Source organism: Podarcis muralis, chromosome Z (assembly GCF_964188315.1).
Source record: "Podarcis muralis chromosome Z, rPodMur119.hap1.1, whole genome shotgun sequence".
Taxonomy (NCBI): Eukaryota; Metazoa; Chordata; class Lepidosauria; order Squamata; family Lacertidae; genus Podarcis; species Podarcis muralis.
In genome coordinates this window covers 11,672,516-11,690,939 of record NC_135673.1, presented here as the reverse complement: position 1 = coordinate 11,690,939, position 18,424 = coordinate 11,672,516, and the positions used below count along the sequence as shown (strand labels likewise).

Below are 18,424 nucleotides of genomic sequence, written 5' to 3'. Positions count from 1 at the left end.
ACCACTTGTTTTCTCGATCCTTGCCCATCCTGAGCCAGAGAGGGCTGAGCAGTGGGCTCTGTGAAATAGTGAATGCTTCTCTCTGTGAGGCAGTCTTCCTGGAACCCCTTAAAGAGGTGGTTATTAAACCGCTTCTTTAAAAACCATCTTTGGACCCGGCCACTATGGCCAGTTATCACCCTGTCTCAAATCTTCCATTCCTCGGCAAGGTGATTGAGTGGGTGGTTGTGGAACAACTCCAGGCGCGCCTTCCAGTAAGGATTCAGGCCCCATCATGGGACTGAAACTGCCTTGGTTGTGCTGGTCAGTGATCTCCAGTGGACTAGAGAGAGGGGTGAAAGCTGTTTCCTGGTTCTGCTAGATCTTTCAGCAGTTTTTGATACCATTGACCATGGTATCCTTCTGGACCCTCTAGCAAGGCTGGGTTCTGGGGGAACTGTTAAGCAGTGGTTCTGCTCTTTCCTGGGCCGTGACCAGAAAGTAGTGTTGTGGGTGAATGCTAAGACCCCTGGGTGATCACTTGTGAGGTAAATCAGGGCTCCGTCCTCTCCCCCACACTTTTAACATCTATATGAAACCACTAGGTTTGGGCTGGGTGTTCACCGGTATGCAGATTATACTCAGCTCATTTAAATTAGAACAAGTGTAGATGGTGAATGTCCTATGTGAGTGTCTGGAGGATGGATGGTGGCTAACGGATTGAGGTTGAATCCTGACAAGACAGAAGTACTATATCGGGGGACAAGGGGCAAGTGGGTGTGCAGAACTCCCTGGTCCTGAATGGAGTAACTGTGCCCCTGAAAGACCAGGACAGCTGTCCATGGATGTGCAGATTAATTCTGTGTCTAGGGCAACTGTCTAACAGCTCCATCTGGTACACTGGCTGAGACCCTACCTGCCTGCGCACCGTCTTGTCAGAGTGGTAGATCCCATGGTTATCTCCCACTTGGATTACTGCAATGTGCTATATGTAGGGCTACCTTTGAAGGTGATTTGGAAACTACAACTAATCCAGAATGCGGCAGCTAGACTGGTGACTAGGAGCGGCCACTGGGACCATATTACAATGGTCCTAAAAGATCAACATTGGCTCCCAGTACGATTCCAAGCACAATTCAGAGTGTTGGCGCTGAGATTTAAAGCACTAAACTGCCTTGACCCTGTATACCTGAAGGAGTGTCTCCACCCCCACCTTTCAGCCCGGACACTGAGGTCCACCTCTGAGGGCCTTCCAGTGGTTCCCTCACTAAGAAATGAAATTACAGGGAACCAGACAGGGGGCCTTATTGTTAGTCACGCCCATCCTGTGGAACGCCCTCCCATCAGATGTCAAGGAGATAAACAACTATCTGACTTTTATAAGTTATCTAAAGGCAGTCCTGTATACGGAAGTTTTTGTATGTCTGATGTTTTGCTGTGTTCGATGTTTTAATTTGTTGGAAGCCACCCAGAGTGGCTGGTGCAACCCAGTCAAATGGATGGCATGATGATGATGATAGATGTTGTTGTTGTTAACTGGTGCACAGTCATCTGGTAAGTTTCATAGCTGAACGGAGATTTGAATCTGTTGCTGAGCCGTTAACTGTCCAACTGACTGAAACCTCCAGCCAATCAGACCGACATTTGCCTACTCTGAGCCCTAATCCCACCCACTAAATCTTAAGGCAGCCTCCCCTCTTCTGCCAAATCCTGTTACCTAGCAACCAACTGCCAAACAGGTTGTCACATTTTAACAAAACAAGACCACGTTGTAGTCACAGAGGTCACAGAATATATCTTCCTTTTAAACAAAAATGCAATATATACATACAGTGTTACCTCGGGTTAAGTACTTAATTCATTCCGGAGGTCCATTCTTAACCTGAAACTGTTCTTAACCTGAAGCACCACTTTAGCTAATCGGGCCTCCCGCTGCCGCTGCACAATTTCTGTTCTCATCCTGAAGCAAAGTTCTTAACCCGAGGTACTATTTCTGGGTTAGCGGAGTCTGTAACCTGAAGCATATGTAACCTGAAGCGTATGTAACCTGAGGTACTACCGTATACGTATAAGCACATTTCTCCACTGAGTCCAACAACACAGGCTCCCCATCCCTGATTTAAACACTCAGTTTCCTATTACATCCAAACTTGGTTGCCGGGCTTTATGTTCTGGTCTTTGGAAAAAATTCACACTCATAGCTTCAACATCCAGCACAATGTCTGTCTTTGCATCCCCCTCCCCTCATCATCCCCATCCAGCCCCACATAGGAATATAGGAAGCTGCCTTATACTGTGTCAGACTCTGCGTCCATCTACCTCAGTACTGTAAACACTGACTGGCAGGAGAACTCCAGAGTTTCCAACAGCACGTGTGCCCTGGCTCTACCTAGAGATGCTCGGGATTGAACCTGGGACCTCCTGCGTGCAAAACAGATTCTCTACCAGTGATCTACAGCCCTTCCTGGCCAAAAGCGTAGAAAGCTGCCTTATATTGAGTCAGACCATTGCTACCTTTAGCTCTGTGTTGTCTACACTGAATGGCAGCAGCTCTCCCGTTTTTCAGACAGGGGTACCTCCTAGCCCCTACCAAGAGATGCTGTGGATTAAACCTGGGACCTTGTGTACACAGATCAGATGCCCTGCCCTCCATTGCATAACACTCAGCTGGTGAAAAGCCCTGGACAACTCAAATGGTTGCACATTAGTTTGTGACATTTTGGTGGGCTTTAATGAAGGCTGTTGCTCTACTATGGCTTTTGGTTTAATCATGTCTTAGTAACCAGAACATCAAACCAGGATCATATTCCCTGCCAGTCATTGCCTATAGCAAGGGCAGCTAAACAGAGTAGTTTGTGTCATCGGAATCAGGCACTGCTTTGCAGCTTCTTTTTCCAGCAAGGTTTGCTCCAGTTTGGAAAGTTCTACAGTTGTACCTTAGTTGTTCAACAGAATCCGTTCTGGAAGTCCGTTCGACTTCCGAAAATGTTCAACAACCAAGACGCGGCTTCCGATTCGCTGCAGGAGCTTCCTGTACTCAGAAGCCACATTGGACGTTCATGTTCCAAAGAACGTTTGCAAACTGGAACATTCACTTCCGAGTTTGTGGTGTTCAGGAGCCAAAACATTTGAGTCGCAAGGCGTTCGACAACCAAGGTATGACTGTAGTTGCACTCCTTTTGCATCACACCTTGGCACCAGGCATTTTCTAAGTATGTAAGATTTTTTATTAAAGTTTTTCACAATACAATACAATAACAGCTACCAAAAAATGCAAACACAACAAGTAAAATGCAGAGTCTTTTCCTAAAAGTAGTTCTCAGTCCCCAGCTCGCTTCCCAGCTCTTGCCCAGGGTCCTTTTTCCTTCCAGCCTCTCACCCTGGGAGATCCACATTACTTTGTCTCCCACCCGAGGCTCTCCATTAACCATCTACCACCCCCATGAGTACACAATCCCTGGACCATTACAAAGGTCCCATACATAGGACTCCAAAGAGAAATGAAAAAGAAAAAAGAAAGAAACAAGAAGGGGGAGAGAGAGAGAGAGAGAGGAGCAAAATGAAATGAAATGAAAAAGACAAAAGGAAAAGTAACAGTAGAGAAAACTGATTTTCCATCTATCAGTTAACATTAGAAAGGGAAAAAAATATTTAAGACATTCAGTCCATGATCTTCTACACTTTCTGTTAAACAATATTTAAGTCAAAGTTTCTCAGAACCATTCATTTATGTTTCCCACGGAAAGTCCAAGAGGGTATCAACCATGTTTTTTCTTTAATTTTTACTTTACCTAGGGCTGCCATATGTCTGGAAATCAGTTAAAATGTCTGGGGAAACCCATGGTTTTGGGGGGGGTGAATTTCCTTTTAAAAGCTCGAAAACTACTACTACTTTTTATAGATCTTGCAAAAAAAAAATACAAAAACTTTTGTGTCCAGATTTTCACTTTTTGAAATATGACAACCCTACTTCAGCTCCCTTAATTCCCACCACCATATTCCTCTGTATTGAGCAATAGTAAATTCTTCCACCCATGTCCATGTTAAAATCTCTCCACTTTGAGCACATATTGGACTAATATTCCATATTTTTTTCCTTGTCACTTAATTCTAGCCTACTTCCATACGTTCAAATTCCATTGCCTGTTATATTTCCATTTCTTGTGTTTACAACTGTTGTGAGGAAGGCATTTCCATTTCACCATCTGCTTTCTTTAGTTTAGCTACATTATCCAGTGGCACCATTTTCCGAGGACCCCAACAAGAGAGGCATTGTCTGTCATGGACCGACAGCTTCTAGAATAAGTGCAGGTTGTAGCTTCACTAAAGGTAGGGTAGTTCTGTGGCACCAGGAGCAACTGGATCATTCAATCCCACACAGTTGCAGAGGCAAACCCAAACGCTCAAATCATGCTCCCAAATTCTGGGAATGTCAGAAGCTGCCTTATATAGAGCCAGACCATTGGTCCATCTAGTTTAGTGCTGTTTTTGGCTAGGGAACTTCAGACCTGAGGGTCAAATGTGGCCTCCAAGTCTTTCTGCTGTTATGGAGGCATCCTGGGTGGTGGCTCAAATGTATGAGGGGCAGGAAGGGAGAATTTAGAGGCTGGTTCATTCGTTGAATGTGGCACTGCCCCTCCAACCTCAGCCAGCCCCCACTTGCCTGTTGTGGGGGGGGGGGGATGATTAACAAAATCAGTCCTCCTGGCAAACTGGAAATATCCTCTCACTCGCCCAAGTTTAGGATATAGTCACACCTCGGGTTACAGACGTTTCATGTTGCGTTTTTTTTGGGTTACGGACTGCCGAAACCCAGAAGAACCAGAATGGGTTACTTCAGGGTTTTGGCGGTCGCACATGCGCAGAAGCACTAAATCGCGCTTTGTGCATGTGCAGAAGCGCCGAATCGCAACACATGTGTGCACAGACATGATGCTGCAGATTGTGAACATGCATCCCGCACGGATCACGCTCACAACCCGAGCGTCCACTGTATTCCACCATTCTTCAGCAGAGTTTCTTTTTCTTTGAGAAAAATAAGTGGCTCACGTAAATGTAAACTAAGCTTTAATAATAAAGAAAACTAACAAAATAACAGTGACCGAGGGAAACTAAAGCAACATTATGAGGCAAGTCTGAGGCAAGAAACAAGAAGAGGCAGTTGGTCCCTCTCAACTGACATTCTTAACTGACCACACCCTAAAGGGAGGGGCTGATTCTAGAGCAAAACACACAAGCTCTGCCCACCAGATACCAGGCACTCTACTATTCAAATTAGGCCCGAGTGTTTTTCTTACACTGCCTGCCTTCTTACATCTAAACCAAGGGCTGGCCCTGCCCATCAGCTTCTTATTCTTCAGGTCTCAGTATTGCCCTTGTATAAGCAGCAAAGAGAATGGGAACAAAATCAGAATTAGTTGGCTCTGCCTTTCATTGGCACCACCTCCACCTCCTTTTGGGGTCTCTCCAAATGCTCATTGTACGGAAATCCACTTATCCAGACACAAGGAATTAATACCCAAGTTGTGCCAAACACACCGTAGATTCAGATACCAAACAGCCTGACCTGTGTGTAGTACAGTACTACAAACAAAAAAGCAACCTTTAAGAAGCCTTACTTTCTGTGTTTTGCTGGTCCTTGGCAGCCACTTCATCAGAAACCTTGCAGGGAAGAAGGGGGAGAGATCAGACAAATAAGAGAACTTTTATTTTCATACTTGTTTTGCAAGGTTTTCCTAGATTTTCCTAGTTTTTCCCTGTCATTTGAAGGTTGAAATTCCATTATCGGGAACACATTAGATATTTCCCCAAAGGAACCAGTGGAAATCATTGACTCATTATGTGAACACTTGCCTAACGAAACAATTTCCTGAGAATATATTGCTTTCAGATAGTGAAACCTGAATGTGCTTCTGATAAATAAACATAAGCTGTCTTAAATTACACTCAGAAAGTCTCAGTGTTAACCTGTGCTGTTGCATACAAACTGCCTATGCTAACACAAAATATTTTTTTATTACATTTAGTTAGTTAGTTAGTTAGTTAGTTAGTTAGTTAGTTAGTTAGTTATTTCCCACTCTTCACCCTAAGGTCCCAGAGTAGGTTACAGCATTAAAACACATTATTGAAAACAGCTTAAAATAGCAAAAAAAAATAAGGTGGGTCAAAAAAAATATACACATAAGGTGTCAAAAGCCAAGGTAAAGAGCTGCACATTCAGCATTTGCTGGAAGCTGTATAATGAAGGTGTCATAAGGTGGGCGGTATTCAACAAAGAGCTCGCCCACACTTCCTCTTGTCCCAGGTCTGAGCGGTCTCTTGGTCACCCTGCTGTTTGCCACTCAGTCGGAACAAACATCATTTGGTTTTTCTGCAGATTGGCTTCTGCTCCAGTTCGCCAATGAGCAGTGGATTTCCCCAGGGTAAAGTGGCTGGACTGGCAGAAGTGTGGTTAAGCTCTAAATAAAAGTACTGGCCTGTGCAACAGGACCTTATCCCCTTTCCTGTCCCCTCCCCAAATATGCTCTGGAGGGTTGGGGAAAACTCCAGAACAGATTTGGTGGGTACCTTGCGGGGGGGGGGGGAGAGAAAGCAGTAGCTGAGTCAACTGCAAAGCAGTTCAATGCCATCTTTCTGCTTTGCTACGGCTCCCCGCTGAAGGGAGAGGAGAAATGCTGGACCATCCATGGAGGACACTGGACTACCCAGCAGCAGCTGGCCTTGACACCAGACTTCAGGGTGGGGTAGGGTGGGGAGGTTAAAGTGGGGAAAACAGTTGGTTTGATGTGAATGAGTTTTGAATTAGGGGGAGGTTAAGGTTTTTTTTAAGGGACGCGGGTGGAGCTGCGGGTAAAAGCCTCAGCGCCTAGGGCTTGCCGATCGAAAGGTCGGCGGTTCGAATCCCCGCGGCGGGGTGCGCTCCCGCTGCTTGGTCCCAGCGCCTGCCAACCTAGCAGTTCGAAAGCACCCCCGGGTGCAAGTAGATAAATAGGGACCGCTTACTAGCGGGAAGGTAAACGGTGTTTCTGTGTGCTGTGCTGGCTCGCCATATGCAGCTTTGTCACGCTGGCCACGTGACCCAGAAGTGTCTCCGGACAGCGCTGGCCCCTGGCCTCTAGAGTGAGATGGGCGCACAACCCTAGAGTCTGTCAAGACTGGCCCGTACAGGCAGGGGTACCGTTAAGGTTTTTTTGTTTTTTTACGAATTAGCACGTCTTAGTTGTGCTTTGTTTATTATTTGAGTATTTTTTATAATGGATGTTACGTTATATGAAATATTAATATATTACATGATTGCCCCCACTTCCCCATGGTAATACACATTGTTTTTTTCTTTTTGCTGTAAGTTGCTTGGATACCTTTGGGTGTCAAGTGACTAATGCGTCTAATAAAGGAAATGAATGAATGATGCATCTCTGTGGGGAGGGAGTTCCGCAGCTTAGGGGTCTCCACAGAGAATAACCCTCTCCTGGGCTGCCACCATCCCAAACTTCTGAGGGTGGAGGAACTACTAAGCCCCACACCCTGCTGATTTCAGCACCTGAGAGGGCCTAGGGAAGTAGAGGGTCTTTCAGATGTTAAAGGCATTTGTGGGTCGTGGTGTGAGGATGAAGCCTGTGACACAAGTTATAGTGATGGCTGCTGCCTTAGACGGCTTTTAAGAGCAATGTGTGGCTGCTTAGACACATTCGTCGAGGAGATAGGTCTACAAATGGCTAGTAGCTGTGATGTTAAATGGGGGCAGTCTGTCTTCAAATGGCAGGTCTTTGTTGTGCAGGGAATGACAGGGGTAGAGGACTCTTTTGACTGGAGGGTTCCAGGGTAGAAACAGCAATGCTAGGCTAGATAATAATAATAACAACTATTATTATTATTATTATTATTATTATTATTATTATTATTATTAATACCCTGCCCTCCCCAGCCAAGACCGGGCTCAGGGCGGCTAACACCAGGTATAAAAATAATTGATTAAAATACAACTTAAAAACAAGATTAAAATACAGCATTAAAATGCAGCCTCAATTCAGTAGAAACTCAACTCAAAAACTTTTTGGGGATGAAAACGTCAAATCTTCACCAAGGCCAGCTATCCAGACTGGTCCTACGTGGGCCAGAAAAAAGCCAGGGAAGTCCCCAAATAGGAGTTCCATCCCAGAAGGAGAAAGGAAAGAGGGGGAGGGGATCAAATTGATTCCAAGCCAAAGGCCAGGCGGAACAACTCTGTCTTACAGGCCCTGCAGAAAGAAATCCGATCCTGCAGGGCCCTGGTCTCATGAGGCAGAGCGTTCCACCAGGCCGGAGCCAGAGTTGAAAAGGCCCTGGCTCTGGTTGAGGCTAATCTGACTTCCTTAGGGCCTGGGACCTCTAGGATGTTGCTATTTATGGACCTTAAGGTCCTCCGTGATATGCAGATGACACAACCTTGATGGCAGAAAGTGAGGAGGAATTAAAGAACCTTTTAATGAGGGTGAAAGAGGAGAGCGCAAAATATGGTCTGAAGCTCAACATCAAAAAAAACGAAGATCATGGCCACTGGTCCCATCACCTCCTGGCAAATAGAAGGGGAAGAAATGGAGGCAGTGAGAGATTTTACTTTCTTGGGCTCCATGATCACCGCAGATGGTGACAGCAGCCACGAAATTAAAAGACGCCTGCTTCTTGGGAGAAGGGCAATGACAGGCCTAGACAGCATCTTGAGAAGTAGAGACATCACCTTGCCAACAAAGGTCCGTATAGTTAAAGCCATGGTTTTCCCAGTAGTGATGTATGGAAGTGAGAGCTGGACCATCAAGAAGGCTGATCGCCGAAGAATTGATTCTTTTGAATTATGGTGCTGGAGGAGACTCTTGAGAGTCCCATGGACTGCAAGAAGATCAAACGCATCCATTCTTAAGGAAATCAGCCCTGAGTGCTCACTGGAAGGACAGATCCTGAAGCTGAGGCTCCAATACTTTGGCCACCTCATGAGAAGAGAAGACTCCCTGGAGAAGACCCTGATGCTGGGAAAGATGGAGGGCACAAGGAGAAGGGGACAACAGAGGACGAGATGGTTGGATAGTGTTTTCGAGGTTACCAGCATGAGTTTGACCAAACTGCGGGAGGTAGTGGAGGACAGAGGTGCCTGGCGTGCTCTGGTCCATGGGGTCACGAAGAGTCGGACACGACTAAACGACTAAACAACAACAACAAGGTCCTCCGTGGGGCTTGAAGATCAAGCTGTTCTTACAACCCTAGTGACCTCAGCTGCCTCCTCTTAATCTGGATCCAGCTTTCCCTCTTTAACAGCAAACTTCAGAGGTTCCATGCCAGCATAAATGGCACAAAAATTGGGCTACTGTGAATGAAGCAATGCTTGTTTGATGTGGAACCTAAGATACGTATGCATGCAAAACTTTTTTTTATTAAAAAAAAAAAGCCAAAATGCGACGGAGGCCCCTAAACCCAGACCCCCTGAGGGACTGAGCATGCTCAGTGGCCTCCAGAAGCCACAGAATGTTCAGCATTGGGTGAGATACAAGTGAACTGGCACCCTCTTATTGTATGCTGCACGAAGGCATGGCTGAGTAGCTGGTTGGAGTCTAGAGCAGGAGCACCCTTGTTAGGAGGTGAGAATTCCATTGCAACGGCTTGTGGGCAGCTCCACTCTCAGGACACCAATGCTGGCTTACCCTGCAGATTGCAGCATGTGCTTTGAAGCCTCAGAAATACGCAAGAGCCTATTAATATTATTAGCAGGCTTCCTATGGTCATAGGTAATTCTGGGCTGGGTGGATCTCTGGTCTCATCAAGGAAGTAAGATGGGACCAGCCAGTACGGAAACAGTATTTAGTATTCAAATGTTTACTGTTGGTGTTGCACTGTGGTTTGGCCACAAGGTGGCAGTATTTCTACATGTACTGTTCACACTAGGCTTTGGAGTAAATGCTGATTTAAGTAACAGCTCAATGAAGACACTTCTCTGGTTTAATCCTGTCTGGCAGGAGCCATGGGCTTTTAGGGACATCTGCAGGAACAGATGATTTGGAATCCTCCACACACACCCTCCCCAGCTGAAAGAATTTCCAAGTGTTGAGGAGATGGTTGTACTTACTCTGCCACTGCATGTCAAAAAAAACCACACAAAAACCCTTAGGCCAAATAGTTTAATGTGGCCCCCAGGCCTCTCTGTCTGGCTCTCAGAATTTTTCCCCAGACCAGTTTAAATGTTAAAGCTTTGTGCACTAGCTTGGTTCCTTTCCATCTTCCATCCAGGGAAGCAAGAGGCAAGAACACATTTCAGCCAGGAACAGAAGCACTCAAGCAAGAAGGGTGCAAAGCAGGGCCTGTGAGGGATATATATGGTTTGGAGTGAGTGCCAGATAAAAGGGAGGGCCAGATTTGGCCCCTGGACCACAGCTTCCCTACCCCTGAACTAACACTCCCTCCACACACTCCCCACCCCAAAATCACTTAAGGAGATTACCTAATTTAGGGATTCTGGTGACATCCACACCTTACACTTAATGCAGTTTGTTTGTTTGTTTGTTTGTTTGCAAAATCATTATATGCACTTCCATTAAAATACAGCAAGGCGGAATGCAGCAGATAAGGATAATATGAGCAAGAGATGCATGAAACTATAATTTAAAACATCAGTAAATGCTGATGGGTTGAAAGGAAAAATATAGTGATGTAAAGACCTGACTAAATCTTTTTTCCCCTCCTGAAGTCATCTTCTGAAAGGGAAGGGTGCTTCGTGCCAAACCTCTATTGGCAAGGGGTTCCACAGGCCAGGGGCTGCCACATGAAAGACTCATTCCCTAGAGAAAGCCAACCAAACCTCAGTGGCTTCACCACCTCCCAAAGAATCTTGGGAACTGTAGTTTAAGAGTGCTTGGGTTTATAGTTCTGTAAGGGGGCAAGTTACATGTCCCAGGATTCTTTGCAGAGAAGCCATGTGCTTTAAATGCATGTGGTGGATGATGACCTAAGCCTCTCTTTGTTACCCAGACACAAGTCAGGTCAGCTTGGGAAAGAGTCTGCTTTAAAATCTCTAGGTGTCCATTCCTCAGCTACCTTGGCTTGGTTGTGTGGTGTGGCTTATCTGTGAATCCAGCTCAACACATCTCTATTTCTGTTTCCCACAGTACGATTACAGCTTCCGGACAGAGCAGAGCGCTGCGGCCAGGCTCCCCCCGAGCCCCACTCGATGTCCACAGCTCCAGCAGTCCTGAAGCCCCCACCCCTGGGTGCCACGGAGAGGGGAAGCACATGTACTACTGAGAGGGGAGAGTGATTCCCCTCCTCTCCACGTAACCTTTTCCCCAAACCCCTTTATTCTCCCCTCCCCACAAAAGCAGTGTTACTGGAACCCTTTCCAGCAAAGGGGACTCTATCTTTCTTTCTCTTTCTTGTGTCTGATGATTTGTCGCTGTCTTTGTACAAAATAACTGGATAGGATTTATTTCTTCTTTGTTTCTCTCTTTTTATTTTTGATATCTCTCCTTGCTTCAGAGATTTTGATTTGGCTGCGTTAACCCTTTTCATCAACTGTCTTGACCTCCCATATCTCCTTTCAGGGTCCACTCTGCATCATAACCGTGCTAACCAATGTGTTGAATTGATGGATGTGTTGGTCCATCACCTTTTTTATGATGATGTTCGCTTTGTTTCTGATAACTGGTTCTGCCAGGTTAAAATCCAGTGAAGGCATCTTTCTCCAAAACGCCTTGCACCATCTAGGAAGCCACAGCCACCTCATCTGTGGCTTTTAACAGTGATCTCCCAGCTCATTCTGGAATACCGCCAATCCAGTGCAGTCTTACTGGTCATGTGGGACTCTAAAATCACAGCATATCATTGGTTCTAAACTTGTACCTCAATCTCTATACAAGGTTGAGGTTTATGTCCGGACTGAACAGAGACAATAAACTGGGTTGTGCTTTTGGTTGGCTGGTGTTCTTCCATAACCTGTGACAGTTTCACTCGGCACTGGAGGAGGGAAGAAAGTAAATAAGAAAAGCCAACAATTTTGCCTTCTTTGCCATGAAAATCCCACACAGCACAGCCAATTGTTTGCAGTTGGAAATGAGCTGAAGACCTTTTGTGGCCTGGACTTCCCTCTGGCTCATGAAGAAGCCTGGAGATCCACTCTCCCAGTCCCACTAGCAAAGCCATTCTTCATCCAAAGATCATGCTATCCACCTTACTTGGTTTCCAAGGCCTGTTGGTGGGGGGGGGGGGCGCTTCTTTTTTCCAGCTGAAAAGAAATAGACCTAGATGTTTGCCTGGAAGCGTGGGAGATGCTATGTGGTGCCCTCTGTCTATCTGTCTCTGAATGCAGACTGCCTGGAAAGATGTCCAGACTTCCATTCTCTCCCCAGAAATACTTGAATGTGGCAGCTAAGAAAACAGCCAATCAAAACATGCCGGTCGCAGCAGCTGGCTCCTAAAGTCTTTGTCTCCCCTATTGGCTGCTTGATGATGAGAGCGACCACCATGTGTGCCTCTGGAAGCCTCCTGAGAAGGGAGTTAAGACTTCAGTTCACAACAAGTCTGGTCCCACTTCGCCAGCCCAAGAACAACTTTAAACTTCAGTCTCCAGCATGCTCACGACAAGTGTCTTGTTCGAGACCCAAATGCATGTCTTGGTGAAATCTGTTAACTGTATTATTATTTTTTAATGTTATTTTGGAAAGCCTGTGTGATCTCATGTGCTGCTGTTTGAGAGTCCCTGCCGGAGAGAACAAAATGTTTTTGAGGGGCAGCAAAGAGGGAGACAGGATTATTAACACTTCTCCCTACCCACTGCCCTCTTCAGGTGGAAAGGTTCAGCTGTGTAACATGTAAATAATGATTGTCTAACAGTCTTCAAATTAAAACACGGTGGTCATAGAAAGGCAGCTGCTCTTGTGAGTTGTTTGGTAAGCATGTTCTTTAATTGTTCTTCCGAGGTTAAGTGCATGGATGAAAGTTGATATAGACATACCATCTTCCTCCTGATGGTGTGGGATGCTCCTAGTACTTTATTATCTGTAGCCCTAATTCTATGTCTTAACAAAATTCAGATTTTTCCTATGATGACGACTTCAATGCTTTTTTGAAATACCAAATGTCAAGTTCTTTTTAAAGTGTCTTTTTTTCTTCTCTTCTTTTTTGGTGCCTCTGCTTTGCTGGTGCCCTAAGCATGTGCTTAGTCTATAGGCTGACCCAGTACTGCTTGCAACTACAGAGGTATAAGAATCCTCTCCAGCCGCAGTGGGTGGGTGGGCAGATCTGAAGCTTTTTGGTGGACTGAGTTGCTGCTGTTTCATTCACTCACAGTTCACAGCAGTGTTTACTTGATAAGAGTGTTTTCATGGGCCTTTCTCTCCTCCAGGTTTTTGACACACGTTGCCCCGCCATCTTTATCTGAAGAATCCGTCTTCTAAAGCAAGGGTAGGGAAGCAGTGGCCCTCCAGTAGCTGTTGGACTACAACTCCCATCATCCCTGACATTGACCATGCTAGCTAGGGCTGATGGGAGCAGGAGTGCCAGAGGTTTCCCACCCCTGATCTACATGCTGCTGTCTTTGTCACTGTTCTCCCTCAGCCCTGTTTTCCCACTCTGAACCCCAAAGATTACCCATGGAGCAGCAAAAGCTATGGCTGGAATGTACCACTTGAAGCTGCAGGTGGGGACTCACATCATAGACTGTTCCCCATCCAACACATACACAAAAGCCAATCCCCCATGTAGAGATCTAGCGTGTCAGGGGAAAGTCTAGGTTGCCCCCTTTTGACCTGACATGCTAGGTGGCGGGATTATTGTTGGGGATCAGGTCCACAAAAAGGCTTACCACCTCAGCTAAGAACTAGGCCCTATGGGTCATTCTTCTAGGATCAGAAAAAAATAGGTTGTGAGTGCCAGGGTGATTATTTTGAAGACCAAGGCCCTTTTCTTACAAACCTGGAAAAAGCTGGTGCGTTGGGGCCTGCCACTGTTAATTTTTCCTGTAGGGGGCAGGCTGTGCCTAAAATGAGAGTGTACAGAAACCACTTGAGTCCCCCCTGTTCCTTGTTGAGAGGCCCACAGAGACTTCCACAACCAGCCCTTTATCTACTGGAAAAGCACAGGTTGACCCTTGTCTTCCCCCACTGGAGGTTGCTGGTATAGCATTCAGTGTGTTCTGAACAGCCTACATTGTCTTGAGGCTTTTTCAAACCATGACAAATGCGTTTCACAGGTGATGCTTTGTCTCAGAAAAAGAAAGTGATGCAAGCTGTCTGTACATTGCCAAATGCAACAATTTGCACACACGTCTCTTTTGTTGTGTGCGCACATGTGCAAGTCTCACTGACCTTTTTAAGTGCTTCCTGTGGGTCATTCCAGCAACTGCCATGGGGGGAGACAAAGGGATTGGTTCCTTGGCATTGGCCATGTGTTCATCTAGATCAGGTGTAGGCAACCTAAGGCCTGTGGGCCAGATGCGGCCCAATCGCCTTCTCATTCCAGCCCCCGGACGGTCCGGGAATCAGCGTGTTTTTACATGAGTAGAATGTGTCCTTTTATTTAAAATGCATCTCTGGGTTATTTGTGGGGCCTGCCTGGTGTTTTTTACATGAGTAGAATGTCATGAGACAAAGCACTGGGCTGGATATAAGTGGTGTTACTCCTGTGATTTTATGGTGGCTGAAAAAAGTGCAGCTGCAATTGTGAAAATGATTCCCAGCTTTCCTCAGCAATGCTGATGCCACGACTGAATGCATTAAGGAGCATCTGATAGCGCATCTGATAGTGCAAAGGTTTAAAATTCACTGGCAGAGCACCTGCTTTGCATGCAGAAGATCCCAGTTTCAGTTTATGAAATCTCCAGGGCTTGGAGAGACCCTCCTGCCTCCAGTTTCAGTTTATGAAATCTCCAGGGCTTGGAGAGACCCTCCCTGGAGAGCTACTGCAAGTCAGCATAGACAGTACTGTGGTACCTCGGGTTACGAAGTTAATTCATTCCAGAAGTCCGTTCTTAACCTGAGGCACGCTTTTGCTAATGGGGCCTCCTGCTGCCGTCGTGCCGCCAGCACGCGATTTCCGTTCTCATCCTGGGGCAAAGTTCTCAACCCGAGGTACTACTTCTGGGTTAGCGGAGTTTGTAACCTGAAGCGTTTGTAACCCAAGTTACTACTGTACTGAACTAGAAGGACCGGCGGTCTGTTTCAGTACAAGGCACCTTCCTGTCTTCAAATCTGTGGAGTAAATTGGTTATTTTCCAAGTAGATATGGAAGACAATCTTCCATTAGTATTGGGTTGATTGTGACTCTTCAGGAGTTGCTGGACTACAGTTACCATCAAGGTTAACCACTGGCTGTGCTTAATGTGTGTAGGGAGTCTGGTTGTGCCTGCTCCAGGTGTTGTCGATGTGCTTCCCAGGTGCTGCTCGACAGCAGCTCCTGTCGTACCTGAACTTCGGTTATAGTTGCTGGGGCTAATGGGGGTTTTTGTTCACCAACATTTGGAGGGCACCACAGAACACCCCCAAAATTGTTGAGTTTTTGTTTTTTTTACAGAGACGCTAAGATCCAGAGCAACGGACGTTTCTACGACTTTCGAACTGGAGAGTCACACAACCCCAACCCCATTTCCCCCCCCCCCATTAATGATTAAGCTTGGTGCTCTGTTTTCAAAAAAACCATCAACTGTGGGTCTGTTTTGCCCAGGCGACTTATGAGTGCTCAAAAATAAAATGCATTAACAAGAAGTTGACAATTTTTTATGACATCAGATCATACAGGCAAAAAGAAACACTTTTTTATGCAGTTGGGAATCTTCAGTTGTATTGTATTTGTGCGTGTGTGTGCATATGTGCGGTGTGTGTGTGTGTATTTTTAAGATGCTATGCATTTTATTTGTGATGGGACATTGAAAGTGGATTAACTCGTTCATTAATTAATCCTATTAATATTATCCTTTCATATTTATTTTAGATTGCCTTCCTTGTATTTTAAAAGGGAAGTTTGTGTCTGAAAATTTAGCCTGTATTCTTAATATAATTTGTTAAATAAAAGTTTTAACCAGTTTCATTTTCTTCTTCTTCTTCTTCTTCAGAGTTTTGAATTTTGGTTCAGGTGGAGGCATTGCATGTTCAAATGCTTCCCCCACCTGCTGCTTGTGAAAATCTAGCAGCTCAGGAAGAAGTGTCCTTCTAACCTAGGCTTCTCCTTGAGATGCTAGGGCTTTCTTATTTAATGTGGTTGGCCATTCAGATATGCAACTCATCCATCTGCATTCTGATCTGATATTTCTCCAGACTGTAGTACGTCTGATTATTGGTTGCTGGGAAGCACGAGTGGCGTGAGAGCTGTTGCCCTCAGATCCTGCTTGTGGTCTTCCAAGAGGCATCTAGATGGCCACTGTGAGACCTGGACGCTGGACTACATGGGCCTTTGGCTTGATCCAGCTACAGTGCTTCTTACATTCTTATAATAGGCTTTCGGCCTCTGATCTTTTTGGAGTACCTCCAAGGAAGATGTGCAGGCAGTATTGAAAAAGGGCCCACACTGGGAAAGCTAGCACCTCAAGGATCAGGTTGGGTTAGACTGCTCCTCCCTGAGGCACTAGCTTTCCATACGAAGGAAGGCATTTCTGTTTAGAGGAGTATTCTCACACAATCTGAGTCTTCCGATTAGCACTCCATCCCAATTTGTTGCTCGTCAAGAAGCAAACATACTAGTTCCTTCCATATTTCTATCCAAAAAAACAAAAGCAGGCAGCGTCATTGGGACTTACCCATACACTTCAAAAGAAAGAAAGAAAGAAAGAAAGAAAGAAAGAAAGAAAGAAAGAAAGAAAGAGAACAGTTACAATGCATTAATACTTAATGCCAATACAGTGGTACCTCGGGTTAAGGACTTAATTCGTTCCGGAGGTCTGTTCTTAACCTGACACTGTTCTTAACCTGAAGCACCACTTTAGCTAATGGGGCCTCCCGCTGCCGCCGCACTGCCGGAGCACAATTTCTGTTCTCAACCGGAAGCAAAGTTCTTAACCTGAAGCACTATTTCTGGGTTAGCGGAGTATGTAACCTGAAGCGTATGTAACCTGAGGTACCACTGTAAATTGTTTTAAAAAAGAAATGCTATTAGCTCTTGGCCTGATTTCAAAAGCCCTCCTCAAGCAGTTAGCTCAGACTTCCAGCAAGAATGGTCTTCCCTTTCCTAGCCCTTTTGGGGTGGGAGTGCAATTTGAGAAAAATCAGTGTTGGGGTGGTGGAGGGGGTAGGAGAAAGAAGAAGTAGGCCCCACATGATCTTAGCTGTGGGTCTGCCTATTGCTGGTTTTGGCCCTTTCCACTACTAGCATGTGGCTTCCAAAAGATTACACACACACCCAAGTGCAGGGATAGCCAAAGTGGTGCCCTCCATATGTTGTTGGACTGCAACTCCCATCAGCTCCAACTAGCATGACCAATGGTCAGGAGTGATGGGTGCAGTTACGAGACTGATGGGATAGAAAGCAGAGAGCCCAACAGTAGGTGGTCCAGAGCCTACTAATTATAGTTCTGCCCCCATCCTCCCTGCTGAATTCTACAAGGGCAACACGGAGACTAAGGTGGTGGAAGCTGGCAGGCATTGTGACCCACTGGGCTGGTTGTAAGAAAGAAGGTGAGGGGCGCTGTCTGTCTGAGGGCAGATTGAGATTGGTGGGGCAGTGCCCCATTTGCCCCAATGGACCACCCTCCACTGGAGTGCACCTCATTGGTTACCTCAGCTCTAATAAAATCCTCTAAACAAAAATAAAAAATTCAGCTATGGGGTAACCTGAGCCCAGGGCGGGTGTGGGATAAAAGGCAAACTCTTCACCAAGTCCCATTGTCCCAGCCTTGTTTTGGCCGAAAAACTTACTTTCAGAATCCACCCAGTGCATTTGATGAATCTAGTAGAACAAGTTGTTAAAAATTCCAAGTGGGGAATTCTATGCTGGAGCCAACTCTGTTGATCCAGTTTTTTCCTTGGCCTTCTTCATCTCATTCCCCCAGTTGCTTCTTCCGCACGTCACAGAGCAACCTGGCAGCCGGAGAGGGGATTTCATCACTTGCTTGGCCACCCAGGCAGTTTCCCCCTGTTCCAGCCTTTCCTTCTTGAGGCTGGGCAGACGCAGGGTGTGGTGTCCCCCTTGTGTCTCTGTGTGGTTGCATGCTTTGGGGGTGGGGGTGGGAATATAAAATGGAATTATTTGGGGTGGGGCAGGGGGGAAACAATGCTCTATAATCGATTCAAGAATTCAAATGACAAAGAGTATTAATTCAAAGCCTATAGGAACAAAACACAGTTTTAGAATAGGCGGGGATCTGGACCAGCTTTTGTAGCTTGATGGCTGTATGGCTAGGGCAGAATGCGAGAAGAGGGCTTATGGCACAGTGAGTGAAAGAGCCTGCTCATGCCTTCAGGATAATTCTGTGGCATGGTCTGGTACCGCACAGTTTCAAACC

At 45.9% G+C, this 18,424-nt stretch overlaps 1 protein-coding gene across 5 annotated transcripts in view; it reads left to right on the top strand.

The window, feature by feature from the left end:
* Positions 1-16,017, top strand: part of MVB12B (multivesicular body subunit 12B) — a 99,863-nt gene extending 83,846 nt beyond the window's left edge. For all 5 annotated transcript variants that reach the window (XM_028715407.2, XM_028715409.2, XM_077922401.1 and 2 more), the window contains one exon: positions 11,109-16,017. In XM_028715407.2, the coding sequence (XP_028571240.1) occupies positions 11,109-11,195 (87 nt within the window). In that variant the 3' untranslated portion in view covers positions 11,196-16,017. The remainder of the gene's footprint in view (positions 1-11,108) is intronic.
* Positions 16,018-18,424: the final 2,407 nt, after the last annotated feature.